Source organism: Anabas testudineus, chromosome 1, assembly GCF_900324465.2.
Source record: "Anabas testudineus chromosome 1, fAnaTes1.2, whole genome shotgun sequence".
In the NCBI taxonomy this organism is placed as follows: domain Eukaryota; kingdom Metazoa; phylum Chordata; class Actinopteri; order Anabantiformes; family Anabantidae; genus Anabas; species Anabas testudineus.
Window position 1 is genome coordinate 21,075,845 of NC_046610.1, and position 16,754 is coordinate 21,092,598.

At 40.8% G+C, this 16,754-nt stretch overlaps 2 protein-coding genes across 2 annotated transcripts; both read right to left on the reverse strand.

Moving 5' to 3' along the window:
• Positions 1-547: 547 nt before the first annotated feature.
• Positions 548-4,349, reverse strand: rps15a (ribosomal protein S15a). The gene is made up of 5 exons (XM_026358730.1): positions 4,296-4,349; positions 3,242-3,379; positions 2,897-2,976; positions 2,603-2,688; positions 548-682 (listed from the first exon to the last, which is right to left on the reverse strand). The coding sequence occupies exons 2-5, from the start codon at positions 3,372-3,374 to the stop codon at positions 589-591; spliced, it is 393 nt and encodes a 130-aa protein (XP_026214515.1). The 5' UTR covers positions 3,375-3,379; positions 4,296-4,349; the 3' UTR covers positions 548-588.
• Positions 4,350-5,896: 1,547 nt separating this feature from the next.
• notum2 (notum pectinacetylesterase 2) lies at positions 5,897-10,065 on the reverse strand. Its single transcript, XM_026360355.1, has 11 exons — positions 9,725-10,065; positions 9,516-9,568; positions 8,951-9,046; positions 8,789-8,849; positions 8,541-8,653; positions 8,362-8,464; positions 7,759-7,947; positions 7,572-7,672; positions 6,868-7,015; positions 6,723-6,770; positions 5,897-6,200 (listed from the first exon to the last, which is right to left on the reverse strand). The coding sequence occupies exons 1-11, from the start codon at positions 10,063-10,065 to the stop codon at positions 5,897-5,899; spliced, it is 1,557 nt and encodes a 518-aa protein (XP_026216140.1).
• Between the last annotated feature and the right edge of the window lie 6,689 nt (positions 10,066-16,754).

A 16,754-nucleotide genomic window follows, 5' to 3' on the forward strand; every position in this document is an offset into this window, starting at 1 on the left:
TACTGTCTGGGTTTTCTGGAAGTGATGGTACCGTATCACATAGCAACATCTACTTTTAATGAAGCAGTTTTAATAAAACGCAGCCTCCTTGGAATTTTAGTGCACACAAGATTAAAACCGTTAAAGTCAGTGAGGTGTTGTACTGCTTCTGTCTCCGTTTTTAAAAGCATCAGCACGTTTTACAAGCCGCCAGATGTCTTCGTTTGTTTGTGGCCCCAAAGCTTCAAACCTTTTCCTCAGAACAAGGCTTCCTCTCCCCATCACCAATGTTTTGTCAAGTGCATTTTTTCCACGAGTCATTTATATTTTGTTTAGCCCATGTGAATCTGGACAGAATCTAATGCTTTTTCAGCATTTGAACTGTCAACTTGTGTTTTTATCAGACAGGCAAACAGCACAACCCTTGTGTGTGCTCTCCAAGGACTTTTGTCTTGTCCAAATGACTGCTACTGAGGCTGCAGCTCTTATCAGAGGCTTTTTTTTTTTTTTTAAAGGCCATTTCTCTACAGACACCTCTGTATAAAATAAGTCAACAGCACACCACCAGTTTTCCCATGGTTGTTTTTTTTATTTGCACTTCTTTACGTTTTAGAAAAAGAATCCAAGGATTTTGCCTCCTGTGTGTTTCCGTCTGGCCTCTTCGTGGTCCATGATGCCAGCTGAGGTGGTCAGCACAATGTATCTGTGGAAACAAGTCAAACTCATTTAGAAAATTCACCACACTGCATGTGCTTGAGATGTAAAACACTTACATAGTTTAATTAAAACTCATACAAACTATAGGACCTGCTCGATTCAACTATAAAATACATCATGTCAGCAATATTATGACTTTTAAAGTCTCTTGACACCAATTCCAAGTGTGAAGAAGCAAAATATAGACAAATCTACATCAACATCTAGAACATACTGTGAAGACTTCCACAGGATATCCTCACATTAAACTATCCAATTTACAAAGTCAGTTTACAAACTGTAGAAAGACCCTAAACTTTTCTAAAGAATTTCTTATGAGGCCTAAGCATTCAACGGGGATAAAAGTCACATCTCAACAGATGAGGCAAGTTCTTGGAAGTTGACGGGTGGCAGAGAGCTCAGACATGTCTTACAGACAATTTGAATGAAACTGCTCTGCTGGGCTGGACACAATCCCCATGTTTCAGACTAGACCACTGCTTATTTTATGATTTTTGAATACTTTTATACATTTTATACACTTGCAGGTTTATGTAATTATTCAAATTTGGCTTAATCCAGACTTAAACACCTAAAACAAGGTTTGGAAACACTCACAGAAAACTATTTCAAAAGTCAGTGTCACACCAGCTTAATAGACGACCTGTAATCTATAAGTTTTAGTCCAGCTATTGGTCTAGATGCCATTTCCTGTGCTCTCTGCGACATCGACAAAAATGTCTTTGATAAAATGCACAATAAACACTTCAAAGAAAGGAGTATGTAATACTCGTGGCTACACAAAGCCATGTTTAATTACAAAGAAAATTATGTGAGGCAGTGTCGGAAAGTGCAGAGACTGCAGTAATACAGAAATGTGTCACTTCCAACAAGCACCATCCACTGAGCACAATCCTGTAGTTTAACTTATCACCATTCCATAACATTGTAAATGGCCATCAATATTAGTAAATGGTTTAAAATGTGATATTGGTAAATAAGCCAATGCCTGAGATACATGTCTTCAAATCAAACCAATTTTCCACTATCAACACACAATTCTGCTTACACCGCATTTATCTAATCAAACCCAATTAACAAGACTTTCTATAATTAGAATTTTAGCCTCCTCGTTATAGAGTGATACAACAGGTGATGACCACTAAATTCATTCACACTCAGAAAATGACAAGTAGCTATAAAACAAACACACTACACTGCACTACATTAAAGAGTTATTGTCACCAGTTGTATCTCATCCTTTATCTGCAGCAGTTATGTTCAGTCATATACTGCTTCTGAAAAAGATCAATTCCATAATTTCATCCTTTACCAAACCTGCTGTCACTCAACTGATCAAATTAGAGTTCAACAATTAATTGTTTACAAGTCAATATTACAATTTAGCAGAACAACATTTTCAAGCAGCAAAGCTGCAATGTTCAAACCCTGATCTCCTGTGGGTCAGTGAGTCTATCTACTGGCTGGCAGGCATAATTGGCCAAGGTATCACTTAATACAAATATGTATTACAACACCACAAGGAAGTTACTTCAGCAACAGCATTAATAGGGAAAGACACATAAGCCCCTCAACACAGGTCACCTCAATCATTTTTAAGGCCTTTGGGAACCAACTACAGAATTAACACACATTAGCCATATTGCAATACTGAAGTTTTACAAATACTGTAGTGAAGGTCATATTGAAATTCGGAGTCGAACTCCCAAACTATCCACAGGCATTCTTATTGCGCAGATCAACTGCTCAAATTGACCCTTGTGAAGGTAAAAGCTTAAAGCAAGCGACATGACTCAAGTTCAGCACTCTTCAAACCACAATGCTAATTCACAGCAACTCAAAAGTCTGAAATCCATTTCTGGTTAACTGTAACATAAACTACAGAGTCACTATATCAGATTCTTACCCAAACTGTCTTGAGGGCAGCAGGTTGTTCTGCCACTTCTCCAGGTCCTTGAGCTGGAGATCAAAACGTGGACTGATCACACCACACTAAAAGGAGAAGAAACAATGGTTTCATCATTTACATATCTCAAGTAACAGACTATGCTAAATGTCTGAAAAACATATCTAGCCAATTACAAACAGATGAAGTGCTACAATAACCATTTCTGACAAAACTGTTCAAATACACACTACATAGAATTAACTAAGACAATAGTCTAGACTTAAGCAATGAAGGTCAACTTGTAGCCTGTACCTTGTTCAGCCTGCCTGTGAGATTGACGACAATTTTTCCAGCTCTGTGGTCATCAATGATCTCAAACTCACCAATGTAACCTGCAGGAACAAATGACAATAGTCATAAATAAAAAAGCAGGCATTTAGATGTGGTGTGGTCCATCTTAGATTTGATCCTACTGATACATCAAGTGCTTTTCAGCTACATGCAACCTTTATTTTTATCATTTTCATTGTCTTTTGTTTTACATGTTTCCTTGCAGTGGCTCTACATCAGCACATGAACTGAACTTTAGCATGGATAAATTTAAGTCCCTCAGATTACCAGCTCACTATACACACTGAAACTACACCAGTAACTCACCGTGCTTCATCATGACGGTTAGGAAGCGCACAATAACCTTGGAGCAGGGCCTGATGAGGACCTGGCGTTTCCCACGCTTCTCAGCATTGTTGATGCTTTTCAGTGCATCTGCGAGAACGTTCATGCGCACCATGATGCCTGTAGACACAGAAAAAACATTTGCTGTTTACTATGAGCCATGTGAGCCTAAGCTAGACAAAACTTAGCAGTGCCTAGTTCCACACATTATTGGACTCCTTTGCCAGTGTCCTCAGACCTTTTCATCGGTCAATGCTAAACAGACTGTGGTGAGGTGACCCAGCCAGTGTCATCACGCCGCCAAATCCTGTCAGTCAATGAGCTCTAGATTAGAAAACATGTTTTCCTTCACACTAACATACACTGACTGGGAGACTAACCCCGACCCATTCTACCAACAACAACTTAGTGAGGAGCATAACGTTCAGTTAGCAAAGCCTGGCTAGCTAAATATGTCTTTACGCCTGCATTTTCACGAATACTACCTAGCAACTTGGCTAATATGAGAAGGTTGCGTTGAGTATATATTTATCTGACCGCAGATCGATGTCACTTCTACCAGACAACGCTGCTTTAGCTTGAGTTAGTAAAATAAATCGCAGAAACTCACAGCATGGTCTCTCATGAGCACACAGAAGAGCTGGCTAGCCTAGCCGACTACATTAGCGAAGCATCTCATTATATTCAGTTACTGTTGTCAAAATAATATCGACCACATAAATATGCTACACCAAGTCTTACGATAAAAGCTTGGATAAATTATTCGTTATAAATAAAAGACACGCTCATGTGGTCGCAAGCAAAACGTTTATCAAGGCGCCTTGAACGCATCGGTTCCCAGGGCCGGGCTGGAGGAGTACCAGCTGAAATTTACACCCCAAATATGATTAATCCCTTTAACTTATCGAAACGATGTTCATCCCAAATCATTACTACGTACTCTGGCTTCAAGACGATCAAACAAATTGAACATTTAATACTCAGATGCTTTTGATACTTAAAAGATTGACGGTGACAGAGTGAAAAGACATCTTACCGGTTCTGCAATATGGCGGAAAGAGGAAGTAGAAAAAACTGCAATGCAATATGGGAAAAAAAACTCCAAGACTTTTTAAATCCGAGACGATGTAAGTAAAGGTTTTATTATGTATACTTAAATACAATTCTACCCTACCACAACCTCCACACAAAGCTGTCGAAAATATTAATATTAAACCAAATAACAAAAATTTGACTTTAGCAACCAGGTGTCACAATTGAATACACTCACGTTCAATGTGTTAAAATTAGAGCAGCGTCACCTGGTGTTGAGGATGAATAATTGCATGCTCATTCATTCATTTGGTATTTTTTCATCCTTCCATCATTATTACAGACTTCTGAGACATTTGACTTCTGGCCATTAATTTAGGATGTGGACACGTTATGGTCTTAAGAAATCCAGAGATGAGAAGTGACTAATTAGATTTACTCAGGTAATGTACTTTGAGATATTTGTAGTTTTAGTTGTATTTCAAAATGATGTTGCTTTCACTTTTACTTCACTACACTTCAGAGGGAAATAGCCTATTATATTTTTTACTCCACTACATTTGTTTGACTGTTGTTACTGTTTACCTTACGGATGCAAACATTTTAATTTTCTGTTTCAACATATGTAACAACTCAGTCTAATACATTTTAGCAACAATTTTAGTCAAATCCTTATCAGGTGCCACATCATTGATTACAGTACCTAGATTAAAATAATACACATAGTTACAGTACATCTGTGGAAGATAAATATAGACTATCCCAACTGAGCAGTAATAAACCAGTCATTGTGTTTTATGGATTTTTTTTTATTGCAGACTTCACATGTCAAACATAAAATGCTTTTTATAGATTGCAAACACAATTTTGGTAGAACAATGATCATAGACACAGAAACATATCAATAACTAAAAACACTTTTGTGTTACATGCACATACAATATGTTAATATATCATGTGATATAGGTAAATTAGCATAGCATCAGAAGCCACAGACTACAATAAAGTAACAAAAACTCACAATCAATGTCTTTGGAAATGTGTGAAAAAAAAACATAGTTTTTGTGTATTTGGATTCTGTGGTTAAGTAACAATCGGCATAGTTCTAAGCATGAAGGAAGAGCTTAAATAAATCTTAATTTAAAGCTAATTCAAATGATAAAAAATGTTTCTTTTTGATGACTCCTGTCTAAGCAACATGTTTGTTGCAGAAGCCTCTATATATTAAACATAGTCAACTTTACTACCATGCTCTGAAGTTGAGTTTTCATGTAGAGTGATCGGGATAAAATGTTGGAGGAAGCATGTCCGCTCATCTGCTAAAACCCAAAGCTCTACAACCAATAGGAATGAAACACCTTTGGTTTATAGTCAGAGCTCTTTCCCCTGATGTCCAGTAGAGGGGGAGCCATACCACTCAGACCCACATACAGTGACATACCCACCAGCCAAGTCACCAATTTAACAAACACATGGAGCGTAATGGAATGCTGAGCAGCACAAAACGTAGTAACCAGATTTCTGCACTATTTCTATGGTTACATTAAAATTTCAACACACTTTGTCAAGCCTTTGCTTGGCTATCTCTGGTATCCACTTTTACACTTAGCCACCATTGCTGACCATGCTGGCCAGAGAATCTGCATCACCTTGAGGATTCAGGCCCAGCTTCTTAAGGTCAAGACCCATGGCTACCAGCATCTGGAGCAGCGTGAGCTCCTGCTGGGTGGCCCGGTCCACCAAAGGCGGGCAGGTGGGGTTGCACTGCGGCCTCTGGCAGGTGTCTACCAGGTGAAAAGGGCAACCTTTAGCAGGGGTCCTGTTGTTGCGTGTTGCCTCCAGATTCCTGTCCCAGCAGTGCAGGGCTCGTGGCAGAGAAGTGCCTCTAACTTGAAAACTCATCCAGTTACTAAAAGAACAACAGAGCAGAGGTTATGCTATTTGATGTAGAGAGACAGGCATAGAAAAAATTGAAGAGGGAAGTTGGCAAATGTAGAAAAAGGTAAGATAGGGTTAATAACTGAGCACCATGAAAATAGAATCATGGTGTAATCACAAGATCTGCAGTTTGCTTTGGCCACTTTTGACTCATTATTTCTTGCAGCCATTGTTACAGTACATCACAGAAGAACGACTGCAACATTACCTACACTGACCTTTGACCTTCAGCTCATCCTATAACAAGTCTCCCCTTTTACTAAACTTAGTGAAAGACTGCACTGACCCATCAATGTCCATGTGTGAAGCATAAGACATGAGTATGTTCTAGGGGTACCGAGGGGTTAGGGAAAGTGTGAAATGGCTGCTGGTGACAAGAAGAATGTGGCATGATGAATGAGTGAGCAGAAACAGCAGCATGAGCTCATGGCTACTGAAAAAGGTGACGCGCATGTAAAAGTGTATAAGCACCACAGGAGTCAAATATTCTTACCTCTTGGTAATCAGTGTGTGAGAGAGGCAGGACGGAGCAAATACAGCCCTGAAAACATACAAACAGCTGCGTCTAAGTCTTTTTATTAATAAATTAATAATTCATGTTTGATGTTACTATTTGGAATAAATTGTTGGAAACTTACGTGACATCGCTCAGGGAGTTCTTGAGCTCACTGCCCAGGTTCTGTATGTACTGCCACTGCTCTTCAGACAGACTCTGTCCTCCCACATAGATGTTCTCCCCCCTCAGTTGCTCCTCGTCAAACAGCCACTGCACAACAAACACAGGGGCTACAGGAAAAAGAGAGTTCAGCATTAAAGCTGCTCTAAGTAATAGTTTTCATATTAACAACAAGTCTGATGATTGTGCTTAATGTAAACAAAGTAGTGTACTAATGAAACCAGACCCTGACCTTTCTACTATCTCTACAGAGCTTTATAGTTTCCTTTAAATATTTGTTTTGGTTTTAGGGCACACAACATAACCTGACACTTTTATTTTCAGTTTGTTTGTTTTTTGCTTTGTTCTATGGTTCTTTGTCTGAACACGTGTTGCTGTCTCGTCTTATTAAATAATCGTCTTATTTGATACTTGAACTAGCAGCAAAATTCTGCAAAATGTAGTTTAATTACATGTAGTCCACTAGTTCCCATCACTATATGTAGGGATGTCCTACCTGTCCGATCTATAAAATATGAGCTGTCTAGAAAGTCAAGGACACTCTTCATCAAATTTTTCATTTTTTCTGTGCACATTACGTCTAAACAGAAACAACAGTCAGTTATTATATTGATGAACCTTTTTAACCCAACACCATGATATACACAGGAATCAGCCAAAACTCACAGGTCAACGTAGAGTACAGTTTGTGTCCGAAGAAGCACTGCCACTCCTCCCCTCTCTTATAGAGCTGACGACATCTCTGAGGCACAACCCCATTCCACAGCCTGGAAAAACAATACACACCATTCACAAACTCACATTTACAACTCAGATTAGACTGAGTTGTAATCAGAACACTGCACTTCCTTACCTGAGTCCTATCTTGATAGCGTCTTCAGGTGAGTAAGAAACAGTCTCAGGGCAGTTAGGTGATTTCTGCTGCTTACTCTCCAGAAACCAGCCAGAATCCACCAGACCGCGGACCTGAGCCTCTGCACCCAGCTGTTCCAGCTGACTGGCCACCCTCTCTATGTTCAGCAATACACCTGTCCCTCCAGCACTGCAGGAGAGCCGAGAAAATCAGTAAATAATTTGGCTTTGAAAGCAACATTTTCACTAGGACTATCAAAATGATAATGAAATGCATGTCAGCTAACAGACAAGAAGTAAAAATTTATCAGCCTTGCATTGAGACAGTGAGAACTGTTTGAGGCCTTGTGGGCGTCCCACCAACCATGTTGCTAACCTGGGAGGAATGTTCACCATTACAGGGCAAGGCCCTTTAATAGACATGATGTCATTGTTCAGTTGACTGTAAATATATTTGTTGTTGACAACAGGATGCATCCAAAATAGGGCTTCTCTCGTTTATTGTTGGCCATGGAGATGGTCCAGATGGTCCAGGGGATGCGGTCTCTTCTCCAAAAGCTGTGGGCATCATCGCAGCAGAGTGTGAGAGATAAAACAAACTCACCTTGTGCCAGACAGCATGACAACCTTGGCCAGCTTGATTCCTTTGGGGATGAGGTCTTTGATGACCTCGCGGATGATCTGGGATCCCATGAAGGTGTACTCAGCTGATGATAAATAGAGACATCAAATAATCCACAAACAACACAACAACTCCACAAACGAGGATCTGCAGGAACTTACTTCCGTTTGCGTTTCTGTCTCTCTCCTTCTCTCTGCCTTGTCGTGGTCTAGGAGGAGGGGTGGGGGCAAGCCCAGTGCCACTCCATACATCACTAGAACAGTATGGGATAAATCTGCAGGAAAATCATATACATGTGTAGCCATAGGCTGACCATACCAGACCAAGTGTGGTAAACTGAGGAAAGGTCTTTATCATGTGCATATGTAGCCAGGGTACACACAGAAACACAGTGAGAACAGGTACTTACACAATGTTTGCATTATGCCAGTGTGGGTTTTCCTCCGCTTGAGAAGACAATATTCCAGTTCCTGTAAATCCAACAATCAGAGATCAGACACATGTCCTCTCACCTCTTCACATAAAACTTTTGGGTGTGACATGCATTCTAAAACATGGCCGGTTGACCTACCTCTTTTTGTTTGGGGCCACCCCGATGAGCTCATTAGTCGGGGGATATTTTGGTACCTGGAATCACAGGTCTCTCTGCTGTAACAGCACCAGCCACCTAAAAATAATAGAGACTAATATTAGACATTCACATCCGGCACAGAAAGCGAGACCCTTGTTAGCCCATCACAGAGGCCTGTGAGGAATGGAGGGGGAAAGGAATGCACCTGTAGTCTGGTCTGCATGCAAGAGATTTACACTGACATTCACTCAGAGTTAGACAAACCAAAAAGAGTGCTTTCTTCAACATATACAGTATGTGAGACAAATGAATCCAACCTGAAAAATTAGGCTAAAGAGTAATACACTCTAAATCCTAAATCCTGTCACTTCAGCCACGTAAAATGTTTGGGAAATTGAACATGCACATCGTCAGTTCTCTCAGGATTCACACTCAAGTCTATTCAAGTGACAGTGAGCAACCAAAGAGGATGACGGGCCCATCAAAATTCCAATGGGGGAGCGTCATGCCAAAACAAGCTGACCTATAGGAACCATACTAAACAGTCAGAGTTTTAAATACTCACCCTCCAGAAATAAGAGCCATCGACGGCTTCCTCTGAACTCTTTTAGGTAAAACCTAAAAGAACCACAAATAAACAGGAATGATAAGACCAAGACAAAGCGGCCATGCATTCTTCTACCAATGCTCTAGTAAAAACACACTCTACTACTATAGAATAATATAAATCATATATTATATAATATTTAAAATATTACATGCAGAGCATCTCACCCTGCTACTGTTCCATCATTGCATGTAACTTGGGTGTTTTTAAGGAAGTGGAGCCTCATATCATCTGTTTGTTGTCCAGCTGCTTGAGCTCCTGCGGCTCCCCCCAATCCTGCTTCCGCTGTACCACCAGGGCCTCCAGTCCCTCTATTGCTTCCAGTGCCTCCAGTATTTCCAGTGCTTGTTTGAGTCACATCAACTACGGGGGGAGCCTGGACAGCATCACCTCCTTGGCCCCCTCCAGACTTTTTAGTGGACTTGCCACTCGCTTTAGCATTACGGTTGTTCTGACACCAGATTCCCCCGAGCAAAAGCAAGAAAGCAACATGGCCCAGTATCTTCATATCTGAGGCAACATGAGAAAAAAAGACACTTGCAATCCATTATTACTCACTATAAATCTAACTTTATGGATGCTTAAGCATAACATGAGAAATCCCTGATCTCCTAATATAACGGTCCATAACTTGTCTGAATAAATCACTTGTCCACATGGAAATGAACTTACCTCCCTGAGAAGAATCAATTCCGATGGTTGTTGCTGAGACGCCGCCGGGGTCAGGCAGAGAATCGGTGCTGCTGAGGAGAGAGTTTGAAGATTAGAGTGCAGTGACCTGGTATGAGAGGAGGATGCCAGTCATGAGAAGTGATGAAGCCTTGACCAGGATTTGATGAGGCTTGCAAATCAGCAGGGAGCTTTATAGGGCCGCCATATGGATCAGATTTCTTCCCATCTTCTCTTGCAGCTCATGCCAGGACATGACATAAACTGCTGACGACACACAGCGAGGGGAGGTACTGGAAGGCCAGTGGCGAGGAGAAAAGATAACACACGCGTCTTCAACATATTTCCAGTTGTTGCACACAGCTGGCACTTTCCCGTTTGAGCGTGGCTCAAAAACAAGCCTAACAAGTTCTCCTTTCCCACATCCCTTCTTTTCTTCTACCTCCAACCATCCACCTCTGATTGCAAGTGTTTTGATTTAAATTTCTACATGGCGTGGTATGTGACCCAAAGATCATTGGGGCACACACCTCAAACACTTTCAGACAAAGGAGTGAATAGCAGTGTATGGTTCCCACACTGTCTCTCAAGTCAAAGGTGTTGGATACTCGAGTGAGTCGCACCACCAAGGACTTCTCTTTTAGAAGTATCAATAGGAGACTTTTGCCAAATATAAGCTGTTTTCCAATAAATAAATGTTTGATTATGTTTTGGAAAATTATTCACAGTGATATTTTTACTGTCATACACAACGATTGAAACAAAACTGTCTGCAACTCTCAATTATCACAATTCCAATTCAATGGGAAATTCAATAAACACCTGTAAACTAGGAAACACTATAACCACTCTACTGTGAATTGCCATGTCAGCACTCATTAAGTTTAGATAAAGGTTTGGCAAAATCAATGTAAAATTAAAAAACTAAATCTTTTGTTGGCTCATGTGACTGATTAAAGTTGGTTGCCATGCATTCTTCTTAAGGTAATTTGCTTAGTGGGCACAACTTTCAAAACTCAGTTTCTGTTTTAATTTGACTAACTCAAATGTATATGCATACTTTTTAAATTACTGACTCTTGTTAATATAGATAACTCATGACAAAATGTATACTGGTCCAGAAATATGGGTTCCAGAGACACAGGAGGTACAGATTACAGTTAAAGGAGGTTTTGGATAGATTATGTGGATATAATAGATATGCTGCTACATCCACTATTGGATCCCAGAGCCCTAGAAACTACAGTACTCCAAGTGGTAGTTACAAAAGTATCTCAGTAGTTCAGGCAGATTAGATTAGACCTCATCCATCCTGTAGTTTGAAAGGTGTCTTTACCTATGGCTGCATCCACCTCCAGGCTGGCCTCTGTAGTCTTCTGGATGATAGGTTAGGTCAGTTTGCCTTTGGTCAAGAAAGAGACAGAGTATTTGTAATGGATCTGGGACTGTCCCCCCTGGGATTTCTGTAGGGTGACGTACCACCTATCACCGAAAGATCACGAGCTCCAGGGCTCTAAACTTCTCATCAATGAAATGCACACCACCCTGACATGTCAATCACAGCAAGTAATGATTGCTTGGGAGGCCAGAGGCTGCAACGAGCTGCGTGGGGCTGCTGGGGTTTAAAGGGCTGCAGTGTGGCGATGCCTCTGAAAATGAGTGAAGCACAGAAGAAAAGAATAAATACATTATAATGAAGGCAATCAACCTTAAATGCCCCTCGGGAGAATGGACACACTGACAACAGCAGAATATTAAACAGACAAAGGGCCGTGCAACAATTTATATGTTATAAATAGTTTATAATTTTGATTTTTTATTTAAAGACTTCATGATAAGGTCAAAGGGGAACTGTAAAATGGTTGGCAAAATAGCTGTCTTTATTATGAGTGTGCTGTCTCATTAAACTAAGCTGTCATAATCACCAACCATTTAAAGACTTATAAACAAGGCAGGCAGATATTTTAAGGTTTGTCTTATTGCTCTGGCATGAAAAAAATGGTATTTTGTCTCATTTTCAAGCATTTCATGCCATTTCATGTACTTTCAACTATGGCCAGAAAGAAAACAAAGCTACTCAAAAATATGTCTGTGAGTTTGTATGCACCTACGCGCAATAAAAATGTACCCTAAGGACACCACTATACTGAATTTGATCTACTGAGCTGAACAATTCTTCATACCTTCAGTTATCTTGAAGCATGCACACCACCATCTGTCTTCCCAGGAATCAATGCAACAATCTGTTTAACAGACACCTCAAATAGCTAAAAAACGAAAGAAGCTGCCGTAAATCTATCACAGTTTCACCAGAACGTCATGAACTGAGAGATGGCATTACTGCTATTTAGTTTTTCTTTGATATGAAATTGGACAGAATGATATGATTTTCACAGCAGGCTCCACATCAATGAACTGAAGTGGCTTTGTGCTCTACGCCTTCAGCGATTCAGCTCCCACAATCTGCATCAGGTCAAACATCGTCCCTCTGAACATCTATGGGCATACCACTACACACATATACAAAAAGTGAGACCCGACACACCTCCGGAGTCTGTACCCATGGGGTGTTCATGAGACATGCTGAACTTCACCCTGACAAGGGCAACTGCTTGACCCCTTGTGCAGCATAGGAGGCATTCTTTCTCCTCTTATGTTATTTTTCACAGCCAACCTCCAAGGTCAGGACACCTTAAGCCCGGGTGGTCCCGGCACTTTGTCTGCTGAGCATGTGTGTCATCACCAGCCTCAAGAGCCGAGGCCCCCGGCCCACAAGCTAGGATATTTGTCAGCTGATAGCTTCAAAGTAGGGCGAGCCAGAGACAGCAGTCATATACTGGATTCTTGTATCTGCAGCACAGCGCAGAAAGGTTGCGACCCACAGGTTACACCTCCACGATCAAACAACATGAACATTCAAACCATAGAGTGGTCCAACCAGCAAACTCTTGTTTTAAGACGATGCACCATAAATGAAAAAAACCTTTAAATAAGGTTGTTGATGCATACCACAGTCGTGCCAGGCATCTCCCGTGGAAATTTTGTGTGTAATTTGACAATCTGAATGAGCCTCACTCTGAATCTATGTTGTCACCAGGAGTGGAGAGCATAGCTGGAGAAAGAAGCCCATGATTAACAGGGGACAAGAGTGGCACCTTTACAAGCCACATGAAAACAAGCCCTAGGCAAGAGGTATGGGATCTGGCAACAGCAACACGGCCAGAGCTCTCCATTTAATCAGTGAGGATGACAGACGGAGTCTTAGCGGGATTGGTGTAAAGTGTTGGGCCACTGCAGAAGGCTAGCAGGTGGGGTGAGCAAAACTATGTCTACCAGGTGTTAAGAGGCCTTGCGTGGTAACCTTCTGCAAAATGCCAATGCATCAGTGTGATAGATGGAATAGAGGTTGATGGCAGGGATACAAAGTGTTGGATTCAGAGCGGTGATGTAACATGCATAGAAGGGATAGTTGACAAGTGAGTATGTTTTTTTGTGCTGGGGGAAGCTGCAGCTCATTCTGCTTTACTGTCACAATCATCTATGTTTTCTGTCCAAGCACACTTCCATCCACGCTTGTTTAATGAAAAAGAAAATATGAACACATCACTCCTGCCTTAGCTTCTTTGCACTGGCTGCTTAAGATTGATTTTAAGACTTTATTACCGGCAATAACCTACATGGCCTTCCCTCAACTATATATCCCAGCTGTTAAAGCCTTATGTACAGCCACATAGCCCGAGATCCACTGGTAGAGAGCTTCTGCATGTACCTGATCAGATGACTCAGTAACATCTTTTAAATCTCTCCTTAAAACCAGCGACCCTTTCCTTATTTAGGACGACTTCCAATTAACTTGGACAAATGTTATTGAGTTTCCCCCATCTATCCTTTTCTTAAGGACCGATGTTGTAGTTGTTGTAAATTTGGTTTGTATTATTGTTTATTGTTTCCCGCACCCAAACCGGTCGAGGCAGATGGCCGACTAACCCAGTTTTTTCCTCTGGGGGAGTTTTTCCTCTTCACTGTTGCCTAGTGCCTGCTCAAGTTGAGACTTGTTGGGCTACCTGTGTTTTTTTGTTTGTTTGTTTGTTTTGTTTTTTGTCTCTTATGTGAAGCACTTTGTAACACATGTTTAGAAAAGAGCTCTATTAATAAATGTATTATTAACCCTAACCCTAACCCCATTTCCTGCTGAGGATGCCATTCAGTCGATAGAGCAGCAATAAACACAGTTCTGCAGGCCTTATTTCATGGCCACTGATAAAGTCCTCTAACCTAAGTCAGCCTCTGGTTACAAAGGGTGGGCAAACTGTGCTTGAGTGAACAGCTTGAAGTGTCTTTGAGGTTCATGACAGAGTGGAGCTGCAACGCGGCCTTGGAGTCATGCTGGATGACTCCACCAGGCCTGTCAGTGCGTTGACGGATACCAGCAGAGGGGTCACACCATGCTCAATTCCAGCCCTCAACAATGGTCCACATAAGTCCTCCTATTTGATCAACAATACAACGATCACACAACGCTGAGTACAAACAGCTGCACAAGCATCTGATAACAGGAGATGCACGCAAATGTCACCTTGATGTTAACTTACCCATTTAATGCCAGTTGTTTAATGAGATATAGATGAGAATAAAATCTTCATAAATTCCACACCCGAAAAAGGATTCTACAATATAAATATGTAGAATAAAGGAATCAGTTTTCATTTAGCCAGGCTGTTGTGTACTATGTTCACGATCTTGATTTAGCCCATAGACATTAAAGTTTAACACAACACAACATATAGCTGAGGCTGTATTTTCTCACATAAAAAAATTTAACTGGAGAAAGACATTTTACTTTTGACAAAAGTAATGACATGATAAGACAATGTGTTCATATGCTGTTTTGTTTGGCGTCAGTTTAATGTCATTATTTTAATATCTATATCAAACATTACAATAAAAATAAAGTCTAAAGCCTAGGTATTGTAAATCAGCTTGTCAGAGCAACAATCATTTGCTACATGTGTACAATTACATCAGTACTGTACTGTATATTCAAGGTGTATCCCAGCCTAAATGTTCTCTGGTTGTTTGTTAATGTCTGTCTGTTGTAGCTCTATGTGGCCAGCTGAATGAATGGAGATACGACAAATGGGGTGTTACATCGCTTTTGATGAAGAAATTTAATTTTTGAAATTTTTACACACGTGAACCTTCCCTGAAGACTGACCTTGGTGTGTTTTTCATTTACCAGGGTGGTTGGGAGATGGCAGTGTGACAGACTGTAAATCTGAGATTCCTGTTGAAGTGATGTCAGCCCTTTGCATCATGTGTTGTCGCTTCACACTGTGAAGGCACGTGGACATGTGATCTCAGCTCTCCCAGCCCCCCCCTCCACACACACACCCCCAACCCCAGTCATCCAAAAGATTTATCTTGGGTTGAAGATGCTCATGGACGTGAACACATGCATTGTATGTGCATGTGTATTCACTCATACCCAAAAGGCAGAAAGAGAAGACAAAAGTTATGAATTTGAGATTTGTTATCTGTGTTGCACAGTAATCTAAAGCTTACAGTGACATCACACCACAAGTATTTATATGCACATACATACCACAGAACAGTAAACATTTTTACTGTTTACTATTTATAGAGTTCCCGGTCTGAGTGTGACTGATTTTCAGACAATGCCGCTGTATGTGAATAGTTGACCTGGATAACCAAAATTATATGAAAAGTTCAACTGCCTCACTTCTGAGAACACCTTGTTAAACGGTCAAGGCAAAGAATACTCTAATAAGTATGCCTATGATTCATACATAGAGGTTATGGTGACATGAGGGCATCTGTGCTAGCTTTGTGACCAATAGCAGTAAACTGGGCTGAGCTCGTCAGACAAAATGTACCATCATGCCCAGTTTACATTTATGAGGCTGGTAAAGTATTGAACTTGGTGCCTGAACAAAGAGAGACAGTGGATGTGAACATGGACTGTAGAAGATGCATGTCTGTATGAACAGAGCCAGTTTCCCAAGGTCTGACATGTTGGAAAAAAGGCTTATTAAATACCCTGCAGTGAATATGAAGCAGCAGCCTTTCAGCTGGGCAGTTGTGGCTCAGGATGTAGAGCAGTTTTCCCCTGTATTGCAGACTGGTGGTTCAATCCCTGCTGCCTCCTGTCCAAATGTTGAAATATCGTTGGGGAAGATGCAGATTTGTGTGCTCATGACTTGTAAGTCGCGTTAGATAAAAGCAACATAAAAATGCATAAACAGTAGAAACACTGTAGAAACACGGTGTGTTCAAATGCAGCAAGAACCATTAACCAGCATCTCTACTTACTCAAACTTGGTTAAATCCCACATGACAAAAAAGTTGTGTACTACAGTTAGGTAGATGACACTCAGATTTACATAGGTCTTTCACCCAGTGTCCATGGTCCCTTAGCACATCTGAATGCAATTAGAATTAATTGTCTTAAAAAAAGAAATAATCATGTTTGGAAACAAAAAGAAAAGAATGAAAGTTACATCAACACTG